Genomic DNA, 15596 nt, shown 5'->3' with positions numbered 1-15596 from the left:
CTCCAGAGCTGCACTCACTATTCTGCTGGTGGGGTCACTGTGTACATACATTACATTACTTATCCTGTACTGATCCTGAGTTACATCCTGTATTATACTCCAGAGCTGCACTCACTATTCTGCTGGTAGGGTCACTGTGTGCATACATTACATTACTGATCCTGTAGTGATCCTGTACTGATCCTGAGTTACAACCAGTATTATACTCCAGAGCTGCACTGACTATTCTGCTGGTGGGGTCACTGTGTACATACATTACATTACTGATCCTGAGTTACATCCTGTATTATACTCCAGAGCTGCACTCACAAGTGGGAAGTGTCATCCTTATTACAGGTTCTCTACAGTAATCCATCCAGCTTGCTGACTGTTTCCAGTTACAACCAGCTGTAGTAAGAATGCACGTCATGAGAACAATACAGGCTGCATATCAGGGTCAGTGCAGGATAAGTCATGTAATGTATACACGGAGTTACCTAACCTTTTATGCAGATTATATATAAACAAAATATTCTTTATGGTAGACATGCCCTTTAAGTTCTATTACTCTACCCTCAGCACAGTAGACCTGTAGCAGTAGGGTGTATAGAGTACTCCATGTACTCGTATGGATGACACAATGACTGTAGATTGTATCCGTAGGTTTTAGGCTTTTATTATACTACTCACATTACATATATACAACATTGCTGTCAGCAGCGACACAGGTGCAGTAGTCCCAGGTATGGCATCTATGGGTAAACGTTCATAGAAATTGTGTTGCCATGTATTTGACCTCAGTCAATAAATAATAAGGGGGTCCGCTCAGTTGTCCTCCCGGTGCCCCTTGTCCGTCCACCAACCATCCTGTCCATGTGACCGACTTTTCAGTCTCAGTTTATGTGGTAACTTTACGCCGGGGAAGGTCGGGCTTTCCAGGGGGCTGCCATTACATGCTTCTTCGCTACAACTGTCCTCACTGTGGTAACCCGAATGGGGGGATTTGGGCGACCTGAGATCCCCCCTTATAGTGTCCTCTGTTGTGGTCTTCATCAGCTGCTGGTATTGAGTCTGTAAACTGTCTGCGTGAACAAAGATGGAGGAGCGTAAGGGTGCGGGGTTACTGTCACCGACCAGGTGCTTCAAGGGTCCCAGGTCTGCCAGCTCTGGACTGGCAATGTGTCTGGATTGAGGGTCCACTGTAAGCCCACCCACTCTGTAGAGGATCACACCCCCACGTGGCACTGCCAGTCTTGAGGATGCGTTGCTGTCCACAGGGTACATGTTGGCAAAGTCATTCTCCATTGCCCTCCCATCGCCATAAGAGCTTGGCACTGGGCTGTCTCTAGAGGACTGGTCGGAGAGGTCTGACAGCGACCCGCGGGGGGAGTAGCTGTCGTTGGCTGCTCCCCCTCCGCTGTCTGCCTCCGAGGAGTCTGAATTCATTCCCAAGTAGGAAGAAGAGAAGGCTGAATTACTCCCGGAGCAGAGAAGAGGCGTCGTCTCTCCACTTTTACACCCGCTCAGCCCGTGTCCCGCTTCCAGAAATGAGGCGGCTTTTATAAGTCCAAAGCGGAGCTTCAGCTGCAGCAGTTCGCTCCTCAGGCGCCCGTTTTCCTCGTCGAGCGCTGCCACCCTGCCCTCCAGGACCAAGTCGTGGAAACGTCTCTTCTCACGAGACCTCTTGGCAGCTTCATTGTTTTTCCTTCTCTTCTCCCAGTAACTGGCATCTTTCTTCTCATCGGAGATGAACTCGCGCTTACGGCGCCCCATTTGGTTGCCAGAACCTTTGCCCCTGGACGGCTGCTCCTCGTCCATCGATTGGTAGTCGAAAAGAGGGGACTCCATGTCAAGCCAACCTCTCAATGCGTCAACCTCGAGACTTCGTAGAAGTAGTATTCGTAGTAGTAACTTTTTGAGTTAAAGTCGAAAGAAGGTGCTCAAGTTAAACGTTGGGTCTTGAGCTGATGGATGAGAGTTGGTATCACTTGGTGCAGTTTGAGCATCTTACTCAGCCGTGGGCGCACTTTGGTCGGAGCCGTGATACTCGGAGGATCCTCTCTGTCTCGAGTCTCTGCCAGGTAGTAATTCTGCTGCCGTGTTTGCCAGGTTTTTCTCTATTGGACACGCCTAGAGGAAAAAAAAAACAACTTAGGAAAGTGATCTTTGGGTGATGCCCCTCCCCCCTCTTACATAATATGACCCTGCCGAGGTTGGCATGGAATGGGCTCACGTTTGACCTGGTTTATTTATATGATAATGACATCAATGACTTTGTGTTTTGTAATCTGTTATGTTATTACATAGAATTATATATATATATACACACATAGGTGTAACCCAGGAGCCGTGTATCTAGAATTATCAAATAGAGGTGACTAAGCCGCAGGTACACGTGCAGCCCGAGCCGACACATGGACTGTCATTTACATAAAAGATGGTGCTCACATAAGTGGGGTGCATGCAGCAGAGCTGAGTATGTCACCAGGTACAACTGGGTCAATGATATGTTCTGCAATACCCTGGCTATGGCAAACAGACATGTAAGTGCCCCCTGGCATCATATCACCCTGCTGGCAATACCTCTTGTATTGCAACCCACAATACCAAGAGATTTCCCATCACGCTATAGTATGTCATGGCAGATGCCAACCTGTGACTCTCGGTCTGTTGAAAAACGACAACTCCCAGCATGCCCTGACTGCGCCTGTCAAAGCTTGCTGGAAGTTGTAATTTTGCAGCAACCGGAGATGACGTATTCAGGAACGCTGGTCTAGGGCAGGGGTAGGGAACATTGGCTCTCCAGCTGTTGCAAAACTACAACTCCCATCATGCCTTGACAGCTAAAGCTTTGGCTGTCCAGGCATGATGGGAGTTGTAGTTTTGCAACAGCTAGAGAGCCGAGGTTCTCTTCCCCTGGTCTAGGATAATAGATGGTGGGCTGATTTCTGAGGCTGTAAGGGCATGCTGGGAGTTGTAGTTTTACAATTCCTTTGGAGAACCCTGGTCTGGGATATGCTATCACTAATAGGTGGGGGTCTGAGTCCTGGGACCTCTGGGTATTTCCGTGCATAGTGGACCTCCAGGCCGCCCACTGTGTATGGATCCGCCATCCCTATTAGTTAGCATTGAGCTGGGCTGCAGTTTACGGTGGGTGATTGGCAGGGGGTGATACCAATGGGACCTCAGTTCCTTTGTTCTTAGGATTTGTGAGGGTCCCAGAGGTCAAACCCCCTCTGATCAGAATATTATATGATATGCCGTAATATATAGGATGGATATATTTCTTGACAAACACAGCTCTGCTACATCTATATTTCAGGATGTTTATAGAGCAGTGACAATACAACTGGATGCATTTCCCTATGGGGACATTTTTTGGTTTATTCACCTGGATGGTTGGGGAAGGGTTAATGTTGCCCCCAGATATCTCTTCCTAATCTGTCTGCCCCCCAGCCCTGGCAGCGTCCCCTTCTCCATCATATATGTGTGTCAGTGTGTTAGTATGTGTACACACCCTGCCTCTTCCACCCTCCTCCTTCTCCTCCAGTCCACGTGCCTGATCTCGCTGCCATGTGATCTACCAGCGCGAGGCACGGAAACTAGGTCAGGATTTCGTAAACAGACCTGAGGGCGCTCAGCCAGAGACCAATGCCCAGCGCTGCCAAGGACCCGTTCAATGCCAGACCCTGAGAGGAGCACAGTAATCCTCCCTGCCAGGATCCCAGTGCCCTGCCATTCCAAACACTCAGTCCCAGCCAGACTACGCATCCATTCTCTGCCAGTACACCGCTATGCCAAACACCCATACCCAGCTAGCCACCTGGTGCCCTGAAATGGCCGCCATCCTGGTCCGAAACAGATTACCAGGTAACCCCATGCACCTGTTCTATGCCAGCCCCCAGGTACCAGGCAACACAATGTACCTATTATATACCAATCTCCAGGTACCAGGAAATACCATGCACCCATTCTATGCCAATCTCCAGGTACCAGGCAACACCATGCACCCATTATATGCCAGTCCCCAGGTACCAGGCAACAACATGTACCTATACTGTACTAATCTCTAGTTACCAGGTAACTACATGCTCCTATTATATGCCAGTCTACAGGTACCAGGATACTACAAACACCCATTCTATGCCAATCTCCAGGTATCGGGCAACTCCATGCACCCATTCTATGCCAATCTCCAGGTATCAGGCAACTCCATGTATCTGTACTGTAATAATCTCCAGGTACACCTATTATATGCCAGTCTCCATGTACCAGGCAACTCCTTGCACTCTTCCTATGCCAGGTACCAGGCAACATTCTGTGCCAATTTCCTGGTAAGAGGTAACTCCATGTACCTATTATATGCCAGTCTCCAGATACCAGGTGACTCCATGCACCCATTTTATAAATCCACACACCTGTTTCATGCCTATACCTGTGGGCACTACGTCCCAGATTGGGTAATTCCCCCATTCATTGACCTTCTGTTCTATCCGTATAGCTGGGCATAATATAACAACTGGTTGGCACATGTGGGGGGTAACTGTGTTATTATCTTATATTATCTCCGGCTGCTGATTCTTAGGATCTCTGAGCATCCTGTGACCACCACATGCAATATATTGGTGGTCACCCGGACAGAAGACTTGTGGTTGCTAAGCAACTTACATGAAGCCTTCAGAATACAGTAAGGCGGGCAGGATGTCCAGAACTACCAGGACAAGGCTCCAGATCCCCCGGAATATAAGGGTCCCCAATCAGGTGGATAAGACTCATAGCACAGTACTACTTCTCTTTTCTGTGTAGCTCAGTATCACTTCCCTTTTCTGGATGCATGAGGTAATTCTGGGTACCTATTATTCCTGCCCTAATTCTATAGCTCAGTACCCGCTCAGCTGGCTGTCATTCTAGATGAGGACTGGCACAGCGCCACATCTTGTATTCTGTGTACTGGATGGTAATCTGTGCCCTATCTGTATGTAGATACAATGCACAGTACCACTCCTCCCTGTGCTGGATAGTGTTATCAGTACCTGTCCTGAATCAATGCACAGTACTACTTCCCTTTACCTGTGTCCTAGACCCTTATCTGTCCCTATATACGTATACCTTGTGTTTGTATAATGGCACAGTACTACTTCCCCAAGTCCTCAAATATGAACATATTTATATTTGCACAGTATTACTTCTTGTGATATCTATCTATCCCTCTGGAACAGTACTACTTCCCTTGTCTTGTTCTGGACCCATGTCTTAGTACCTATACACTATCTATACAAATTGTATCGGGATCCAGTTCTCTATATATAGCGGTGGCACAGTACCACTTCTCGTATATCTGGATCCAGTTCTCTATATATAGCGGTGGCACAGTACCCCTTCTCGTATCTGGATCCACTTCTCTATATATAGCGGTGGCACAGTACCCCTTCTCATATCTGGATCCAGTTCTCTATATATAGTGGTGGCACAGTACCACTTCCCTTATATCTGGATCCAGTTCTCTATATATAGCGGTGGCACAGTACCCCTTCTCATATCTGGATCCAGTTCTCTATATATAGCGGTGGCACAGTACCACTTCTCGTATATCTGGATCCAGTTCTCTATATATAGTGGTGGCACAGTACCACTTCTCGTATATCTGGATCCAGTTCTCTATATATAGTGGTGGCACAGTACCACTTCTGCTATATCTGGATCCAGTTCTCTATATATAGTGGTGGCACAGTACCACTTCTGCTATATCTGGATCCAGTTCTCTATATATAGTGGTGGCACAGAACCACTTCTGCTATATCTGGATCCAGTTCTCTATATATAGTGGTGGCACAGTACCACTTCTCGTATATCTGGATCCAGTTCTCTATATATAGTGGTGGCACAGTACCACTTCTCGTATATCTGGATCCAGTTCTCTATATATAGCGGTGGCACAGAACCACTTCTGCTATATCTGGATCCAGTTCTCTATATATAGCGGTGGCACAGTACCACTTCTCGTATATCTGGATCCAGTTCTCTATATATAGCGGTGGCACAGAACCACTTCTGCTATATCTGGATCCAGTTCTCTATATATAGCGGCGGCACAGTACCACTTCTCGTATATCTGGATCCAGTTCTCTATATATAGTGGTGGCACAGTACCACTTCTGCTATATCTGGATCCAGTTCTCTATATATAGAGGCGGCACAGTACCCCTTCTCGTATCTGGATCCAGTTCTCTATATATAGCGGTGGCACAGTACCACTTCTCGTATCTGGATCCAGTTCTCTATATATATATAGCGGTGGCACAGTACCACTTCTCCTATATCTGGATCCAGTTCTCTATATATAGTGGTGGCACAGTACCACTTCCCTTATATCTGGATCCAGTTCTCTATATATAGCGGTGGCACAGTACCACTTCCCTTATATCTGGATCCAGTTCTCTATATATAGTGGTGGCACAGTACCACTTCCCTTATATCTGGATCCAGTTCTCTATATATAGCGGTGGCACAGTACCACTTCCCTTATATCTGGATCCAGTTCTCTATATATAGCGGTGGCACAGTACCACTTCCCTTATATCTGGATACAGTTCTCTATATATAGTGGTGGCACAGTACCACTTCTCTTATATCTGGATCCAGTTCTCTATATATAGCGGTGGCACAGTACCACTTCCCTTATATCTGGATCCAGTTCTCTATATATAGCGGTGGCACAGTACCACTTCTCGTATATCTGGATACAGTTCTCTATATATAGCGGTGGCACAGTACCACTTCCCTTATATCTGGATCCAGTTCTCTATATATAGCGGTGGCACAGTACCACTTCCCTTATATCTGGATCCAGTTCTATATACATAGCGGTGGCACAGTACCACTTCCCCGGCTGACCTCACTAGACGCCCGCACAGTATCACCGGCTCGGTCGCCGCCCTTATTATGTGACATTAGAATAGCCTGAGATCCTTAGACGTGTGCCGGGAGCTGGGAATGAAAACAAGGGGGTAATTGCTGCTTATCTCTGTGGCACGTAGAGGCCGCTCGCCGCTATTACCGGGTTATGTGATGGGATCCGGGTGGGGTGAGAGCGGTAAGATCAGTAATCACCCCGCACGTGTCCCGTCCGATCACACGTGAATACTTCTCCCTGTAAGTCATCTTTTCAGGAAGTGTCGGAGCCAACGCTTTATTATTACGCAGGAAAATCAGGCGAAACCGAACCAAGGGGCTTCCTTATACTGATGTAGCAGAGCTGGATTTGTCATTGTATCCTTTTAGTGTATGAGTATGGCTGATTCAGTAAGCTTACCTGCAGAGGACAAACTCAGCTCTGCTGCACCAGTCTCATATAATAAGGGTATGTTACTCACTGGGTGGTCATATATATATATATATATATATATATATATATATATATATATATATATATATTATTTTTAGCCGACACACGAGGATATAGCAGAGCTGAGTTTATCATGTATCCCTTGTTTTATGCATTAGGCTTGGTAGAGTTGAGTTTGGTTCATTTCTTCATTTCTTTTTTTTTGTTACCAATGGGATTACATAGGACTGCAGGTCGACCTACCAGTCTAGACTATGGCTATGTGACAGATTCAGCACTGCTACATCTGTACTCAGGGTTAGAGTACACTGCAGCCCCTCTGTACCCAGTGCAGATCACTCTCCAGGTGTTGCACAACTAGTCCCAACCTGGAGTTGTAGTCACTGGATATAGTCCATTGTTCGGTACCCCAGTGCTGTATACCTATCTGGGCTCCCTAACCGGGGGTCTACAGCTGTTGCAAAACTACAACCCCCATTATGCCCTGACAGCTGGTCTCTACCCCCCTCTACATATACTACATACCTGTATATCAGTGTTCCCCAACCTCCAGCTATTATAAAACTACAACTCCCATCATTCACTGACAGCTGGTATATGCCCTGTGTGTGTATATATATATATATATATATATATATATATATATATATATATATATATATATATATATATATACCTGTATTTCCCAGTCTATGCCATTTTGGCTGTTGGAAAAAAACTAAAACCCCCATCATATACCATCTTGACAGCTGGTATATGCCCCTAGTACATATGTTATATACCTGTAGCTCTGAAGCAGTTGCAAAACTACAACTCCCACCATTCCTTGGGAGTCCCTATATGAGACACCTGTATATCAGTGTTTCCCACCTGGTGCAGAAATACAACTCCCATCATGCCCTGACAGCAGGTCTATACCTCCTCTGCATATATGACATACCTGAATATCAGTGCTTCCCAATCTCCAGCTGTTATAAAACTCAAACTCTCATCATACCCTGACAGCTGGTGCATGCCCTTTGTGTGTGTGTGTGTGTATATATATATATATATATATATATATATATATATAAACTATTATGATAAGCTAATGGAAAACTACAACTCCCATCATGCCCTGACAGCTGGTGTGTGTGTGTATATATATTTTTTTTACTATTATTTGTGTGTGTGTGTATATATATATATATATATATATATATTTATTATGTTCAGCTAATGGAAAACTACAACTTCCATCATGCCCTGACAGCTGGTATATATGAATATGTATGTTATATGCCTGTAGCTCTGAAGCTGTTGCAAAACTACAACTCCCATCATTCCTCGGTGGCTGGTAGATACCCCTGTCCTTATGGAGCCCACCTGCCCCCCACATCTGCTGTACCCTTCTTCCTCAGGTGTTAGTGTTATAACCCTCCCGCACAGCACAGATGTAGCAGAGCCCAACGTGTCGCCTCCCTGCATTGTTTGCACTCCATGATCATTAACCTTATTATGTCACAAGACAAACTCAGCTCTGCTACACCTGACCAGCCCAGCTCTGCTACACCTGACCAGCCCAGCTCTGCTACACCTGACCAGCCCAGCTCTGCTACACCTGACCAGCCCAGCTCTGCTACGCCTGACCAGCCCAGCTCTGCTACGCCTGACCAGCCCAGCTCTGCTACACCTGACCAGCCCAGCTCTGCTACACCTGACCAGCCCAGCTCTGCTACACACCTTCTGGCTTCCTAGAGCTGGCAGACACCTCACAGCTGGTACACGCCCCATACATACGGGATGTTTCATCCATACCCACTCATCCATGGCCACCAGCATACTTGGTGTAGCCTGTGGCAGTAGTGTAGGGTGGCACCTGGGTGGGCAGCCATGGACTTACCTGGGAGCTGGGTCCCTGTGGTGTGTGTGTGTCCTGCTCTGTGTCTTGTTGTTTTCTGAGCCTCTCTCTCCTCCTCCTGTGTGTGCTCTAGTTTCCTGGCATCTCTCTCCTCTGTGTCTCTCAGAAAATGTGTGTCAGTGGGTCAGACATTGCATAACCCAGCGTCACAATCTGTGTGTCTGACGGGGGCGAGGAGGGGGAGGAGAGGAGCCAGGCCACAGGAAGGAGGGATACCAGGATAAAAATAGGCTAGCCACTGACCCCCAGAGCTTGCGCTCTAATAGACGCTGCGCCGCCTCCCGGTTATCTGATCCTGGGAAAGCTGGGTGAAAACTAACGTGGCCTCCGCTACTTTGCAGTTACAAAAAACCGCCGAAACAGCGCCACTCTTGTCCTCAGTCTGAGTGCGGTATTGCAGCTCAGTTCCAATGAAGTGACTGGGGTCTCATGTCTGCAATTTGTACAACTCCCATCATTCGTATATAGCCAAAGGCTCTCCAGGCATGATGGGAACTGTATTTGTGAGTGGGCTACAAGTTATGCACCCCTAGTTTTCTAGTTCTGCCCATTGCACTACTGTATATAAGGGGAGAGAGGCTGTCAGGAAGCTATACTATATCTTATGGGGGTGGTTTAACTCCTTCTCCTGGGGGCAAAGATTCACTTTACTGCCCCAGACCTGTATCTGTATATCGGGGCAAAGTTGCATGTTGGCGCCTCAAGAACAAGATTGCAAAGTCATCTGAAAGCGTTGGTTGAAGAGCTTGCAATCTGTTACACAGGGAGGATATAGATCAGGGGTAGGGAACCTTGGCTCTCCAGCTGTTGCAAAACTACAACTCCCATCATGCCTGGACAGCTAAAGCTAAAGCTTTGGCTGTCCAGGCATGATGGGAGTTGTAGTTTTGCAACAGCTGGAGAGCCAAGGTTCCCTACCCTTGGTATAGATCATGCACAGAGCTGCGGGGGGACCTCTGCTTTCTGTCAGTGAACGGAGCACTAATCCCGGTGGATATCCTCAGGGCAGACTATAGCATTGCACACCATTCACTGACAGCAAGCGGGTGCAGAATACAGAAGAACCTTCCAGACTGACTGGTGACATTAGTCATAGTGTTAGCGGCTTTCTGGACACTAAGCGCCTCATGCTGTATCAATGCGGTTACCTGTATATATACCCGCTGTACCTGACAGGTGGGCACCTATCCAGAGCACAAAGAATATCTGTCTGATGTAGCAGAGCTGAAGTTGTCACCTCTCTTCTTTCTCAGTATTGGAAGTCATAAAAGCCAAATGACAAACTCGTCTCAGCTTAAAAAAAACAAAATCCTTACACAGGAGATGTAGCTCATTCATGGCTGTGAGCGGGCATGCCTGGCATTACATAACTGCACTGGTATGTGGCTTGTGCTGGTATGCCCTGGCACTGCCCCTGTACTGTTGGGCACTGCAATGTGGGTTACGTCTCTAGCCCATTCTCTAGGTCAAATACTAAACGTCCCAGTGACCGACATTGTATATAGCTAATGTATACACAGCCAGATGCCAATAATAGTACGGCCGTCCTCATATGGGCCAAGTTACACCCAGCGCTGGGTGTGGGTGCAACTTCTACACCCTCTACAGCTATGCTGAGGTACAGGAATAGACTGTCCTGCAGAGCTGACACTCTATTATGCACAGATACTATAGCACAATGTATAGAACATAGATGCAGAGTAATAACCTATAGTAATACCACTAAAGTGCCCCTATACATTGCCCACATAGCACCGCCATACTGTGACTATATCATTACTGCTATTATGTGAGCACAAAGGATCATACAGAAGCCTCCACATCCTGCCATATAATACTGCCATATAGTCACCACATAGGGGTTATATAACAGTGCCATACAATGATACAGAAGGCTCCCCATCCTGCCATATAATTCTGCCATACAGTCACCACATAGGGACTATATAACAGTGCCATACAATCATACAGAAGCCACCACATCCTGCCATATAATACTGCCATACAGTCACCAGGTAGTGGTTATATAACAGTGCCATACAATCATACAGAAGGCTTCCCCATCCTGCCATATAATACTGCCATATAGTCACCAGGTAGGGGTTATATAACAGTGCCATATAATCATACAGAAGCCTCCCCATCCTGCCATATAATACTGCCATACAGTCACCAGGTAGGGGTTATATAACAGTGCCATACAATCATATTGAAGCCTCCCCCTCCTGCCATATAATACTGCCATACACATAGGGACTATATAACAGTGCCATACAATCATACAGAAGCCTGCACTTCCTGTCATATAATACTGCCATATATTCACCAGGTAGGGGTTATATAACAGTGCCATACAATTATACAGAAGCCACCACATCCTGCCATATAATACTGCCATACAGTCACCAGGTAGGGGTTATATAACAGTGCCATACAATCATACAGAAGCCTCCACATCCTGCCATATAATACTGCCATATAGTCACCAGGTGGGGGTGGGGGGACCTTCCTACCTGCTAGGGAAGCCTAACTACCTACTGGGGGGACCTACGTAATGTTTTTGGCTTGCCTACCAGGCACCCTACCTACTGGGGGGCTTACCCAATGGGAGTCCTACTTACCCAGGGGTCCTACCTGCCTACCTACCGGGGGCCCAACCTAGTATCTACTTTTTGGGGGAGTGGGGCTTACCTACTCACCAACTGTGAGACCCCCCCTACCTAATGGGAGATAGAGACTTCCTGGTGCATCTACTGGGGGCCTACCTACCAGGGTCCCAGTCTGCTTACCTACTGGGGGTCCTATCTACTTACCTGCTTAAACAGGTAAATCGCAGCATTAACATATCTATACTATAAAAGACTGTCATACAATGACTACAGCCAAAATGTGAGTAAAGATGTCCACTGTTTAGGTCCCATATAACACTGCCACATAGTGACTACATAATGTGAACACAGTGCCCACATAATACTGCCATACAGTGCCCCCAAAATACTGCAATACAGTGACTATATTATTAGTGCTATTTAGTGCCCACATAATACTGCTATACTGTGCTCACAATGCTTACATAATACAGTGATAAAGTGACTATACAATACCCATGTAATACTGTCATACAGTGACTCCATAGCAGTGCCTATATAATTCTGCCATACCATGCCTAAAGATTACCAGTATACAATGCCATCATAATACTGCCTTACATTGTCTAAATAATACTGATATGCAGTGAGTGTATTATTATACCGTGAGCACATAATATTAGTATACGGTGATTACACAATATGAGATGTGTCATACAGTGACTACATAATAATGCCTATAATTCTGCCATACTCTGCCTAAAAATTACCAACATGCAGTGCCTGCATATCATAGCATAAATAATACTGCTATACAGTCACTATATTATTAGTTCAATAGAGTAAACACCTAACTAGGTCACACAATACCTCCATAAACTACCATACACTGACTGTATAATTACCGCTATAATGAGCAGATACAACAGTGTCCAATAGTCTACATCTAACACTACATAATGATGCCCACGTAATACTGCCATACAGTGCCCACACAAACTAACCGTGTCCAACTAATACTGCCACACAGTGCCCACATAATACTGCCTTATAGTGCCCATATAATACTGCCACACAGTGCCTACATAATACTGCCCTATAGTGCCCATATAATACTGCCACACAGTGCCTACATAATACTGCCCTATAGTGTCCACATAATACTGCTATACACTGCCTACATAATACGGCCAAACAGTTCCTACATAATACTGCTATACAGTGCCTTTATAATACTGCTATACACTGCCTACATAATACTGACACAGTGTCAAAAAAATACTGCCATACAGTGCCCACATATTACTGTGATACAGTGCCTAGATATTATTGCCTTGTAGTGCCCACATAATACTGCCATACAGTGCTTACATAATACTGCCATACAGTGCCCACATAATACTGATACTGTGTCCATGTTAATACTGTTACCGTGTCCAAATAATACTGCCCTACAGTGCCCAAATAATACTGCTACACAGTGCCCACATAATACTGCCGCACAGTGTCCACATCATACTGCTATACAGTGGTGCCTACACAATACTGCAATACAGTGCCCACATAATACTGCCATACAGTGCCCACATTATACTGCAATACAGTGCCCATATAATAGTGCCACACAGTGTCCACATAATACTGCCATAGAATGCCCACACAATACTGCAATACAGTGCCTACACAATACTGCAATACAGTGCCCACATAATACTGCCTTACCATGACTACATAGTCCAGCTATACAGTGGCCATGTAATACTGATATACTATGACTATTAAGTGCTGTAATACAGTGGCCATATAGAACTGCCATACAGTAGCCATATAATACTGTCATACAATGGCCATATAATACTGCCATACAGTGCCATATAGAACTGCCATACAGTAGCCATATAATACTGTCATACAGTGGCCATATAATACTGCCATACAGTGCCATATAGAACTGCCATACAGTAGCCATATAATACTGCCATACAGTGGCCATATAATACTGCCATACAGTGGCCATATAATACTGCCATACAGTGGCCGTATAATACTGCCATACAGTGCCATATAATACTGCCATACAGTAGCCATATAATACTGCCATACAGTGCCATATTATACTGCCATACAGTGGCCGTATAATACTGCCATACAGTGGCCATATAATAATGCCATACAGTGACCATATAATACTGCCATACAGTAGCCATATAATACTGCCATACAGTAGCCATATAATACTGCCATACAGTGGCCATATAATACTGCCAAACAGTGGCCATATAATACTGCCATACAGTGGCCGTATAATACTGCCATACAGTGGCCATATAATAATGCCATACAGTGGCCACATAATACTGCCATACAGTGGCCATATAATACTGCCATACAGTGCCATATAATACTGCCATACAGTGACCATATAATACTGCCATACAGTGCCATATAGAACTGCCATACAGTGACCATATAATACTGCCATACAGTGCCATATAGAACTGCCATACAGTGGCCATATAATACTGCCATACAATGCCCATATAGAACTGCCATACAGTGACCATATAATAATGCCATATAGTGGCCATATAGAACTGCCATACAGTGACCATATAATACTGCCATACAGTGCCATATAGAACTGCCATACAGTGGCCATATAGTACTGCCATACAGTGCCATATAGAACTGCCATACAGTGCCATATAGAACTGCCATACAGTGGCCATATAATACTATGACTACATAGTCCTTAAAGCAGTTGCCCACATAATATTACTGTATAGTGACTGCAGGATGGTGAACACATAATACTACTGATAGTGTGACGGCAGTGCTGCAGAGCTTACACTCCAGCCGGGGACAGTGTGTGCCCGCAGCCTGTTACGTTATGTTACGGGGCAGCTGTTCTGCACTTAGCTGGCGCTCTGCTCCGTCACATGCCGCTGGCTTGACCTGGATTGAAAGATGTAGGTCATGTAAGCAGTGGAAATATAAGACAAAGAGGCTGAGTGACTGCAGAGAGGAGGGGGCACAGGAGGAGTCAGGGTGAGGGGAGTCAGGGTGAGGGGAGTCAGGGTGAGGGGAGTGAGGGCTCTCTTTCCCATATGTAACTCTCATCCTCTCCAGGAGGCGCAATTAAACAATTTGTGTCATTTCCATCCGATGTAGCTGAGCTGTTATGTGCGGCTGCATGGAATAGGTGTGGGCTGGGTTTTATAAGAAGCTTATTAAGTGGAGTTAGGTAACCAGTATCTGTCCACATGTTGTGTAAGAAGCCCCGATAGGCAGTGCATGATGGGAATTGTAGTACTACAGCCGTCAGAGGTGCTGCTTAGATAGATAGATAGATAGATAGGAGATAGATAGATAGATAGATAGATAGATAGATAGATAGATAGATAGATAGGAGATAGATAGATAGATAGATAGATAGATAGATAGGAGATAGATATTAGAGGTACTATGACACCTGCACTGCCGTTTTTTACCATTTATAGAATTGGACTGTCGCTTAGAGATCAATGGAACAGTGTCCGCAACTCAGTGGTGTAACCACCATGGAAGCAGACCATGCGACTGCAATGGGGCCTGTGCGACAGAGGGTCCCCTAGAGAAACATGGTCTGCCTCCATGGTGGCTAGAGCTCACAGATCGGGCAGCTGGCGCAGTCCTTTGTCCTTCCGCTCTCCCAGCTTACTGACACGCTAGTGACGTCACTCAGGCGCCAGGGGTCTGGGAGAACGGAACACCGCAGGACTTTGTATAATAGAAAGTTGTAGAA

At 45.8% G+C, this 15596-nt stretch overlaps 1 protein-coding gene across 1 annotated transcript; it reads right to left on the bottom strand.

The window, feature by feature from the left end:
• Positions 1 to 639: 639 nt before the first annotated feature.
• Positions 640 to 9314, bottom strand: LOC138797141 (nuclear factor interleukin-3-regulated protein-like). The gene is made up of 2 exons (XM_069976981.1): positions 9207 to 9314; positions 640 to 2109 (listed from the first exon to the last, which is right to left on the bottom strand). Exon 2 carries the CDS (start codon positions 1825 to 1827, stop codon positions 805 to 807), a length of 1023 nt encoding a protein of 340 aa, XP_069833082.1. The 5' UTR covers positions 1828 to 2109; positions 9207 to 9314; the 3' UTR covers positions 640 to 804.
• Between the last annotated feature and the right edge of the window lie 6282 nt (positions 9315 to 15596).

Source organism: Dendropsophus ebraccatus, chromosome 1 (assembly GCF_027789765.1).
Source record: "Dendropsophus ebraccatus isolate aDenEbr1 chromosome 1, aDenEbr1.pat, whole genome shotgun sequence".
Classification (NCBI taxonomy): Eukaryota; Metazoa; Chordata; class Amphibia; order Anura; family Hylidae; genus Dendropsophus; species Dendropsophus ebraccatus.
This window is presented reverse-complemented; position numbering and strand designations above follow the sequence as displayed.

Coding starts and splice junctions, on each gene's coding strand:
- LOC138797141 (XM_069976981.1), bottom strand. CDS start 1,827: ATGGAGTCCCCTCTTTTCGACTACCAATCGATGGACGAGGAGCAGCCG.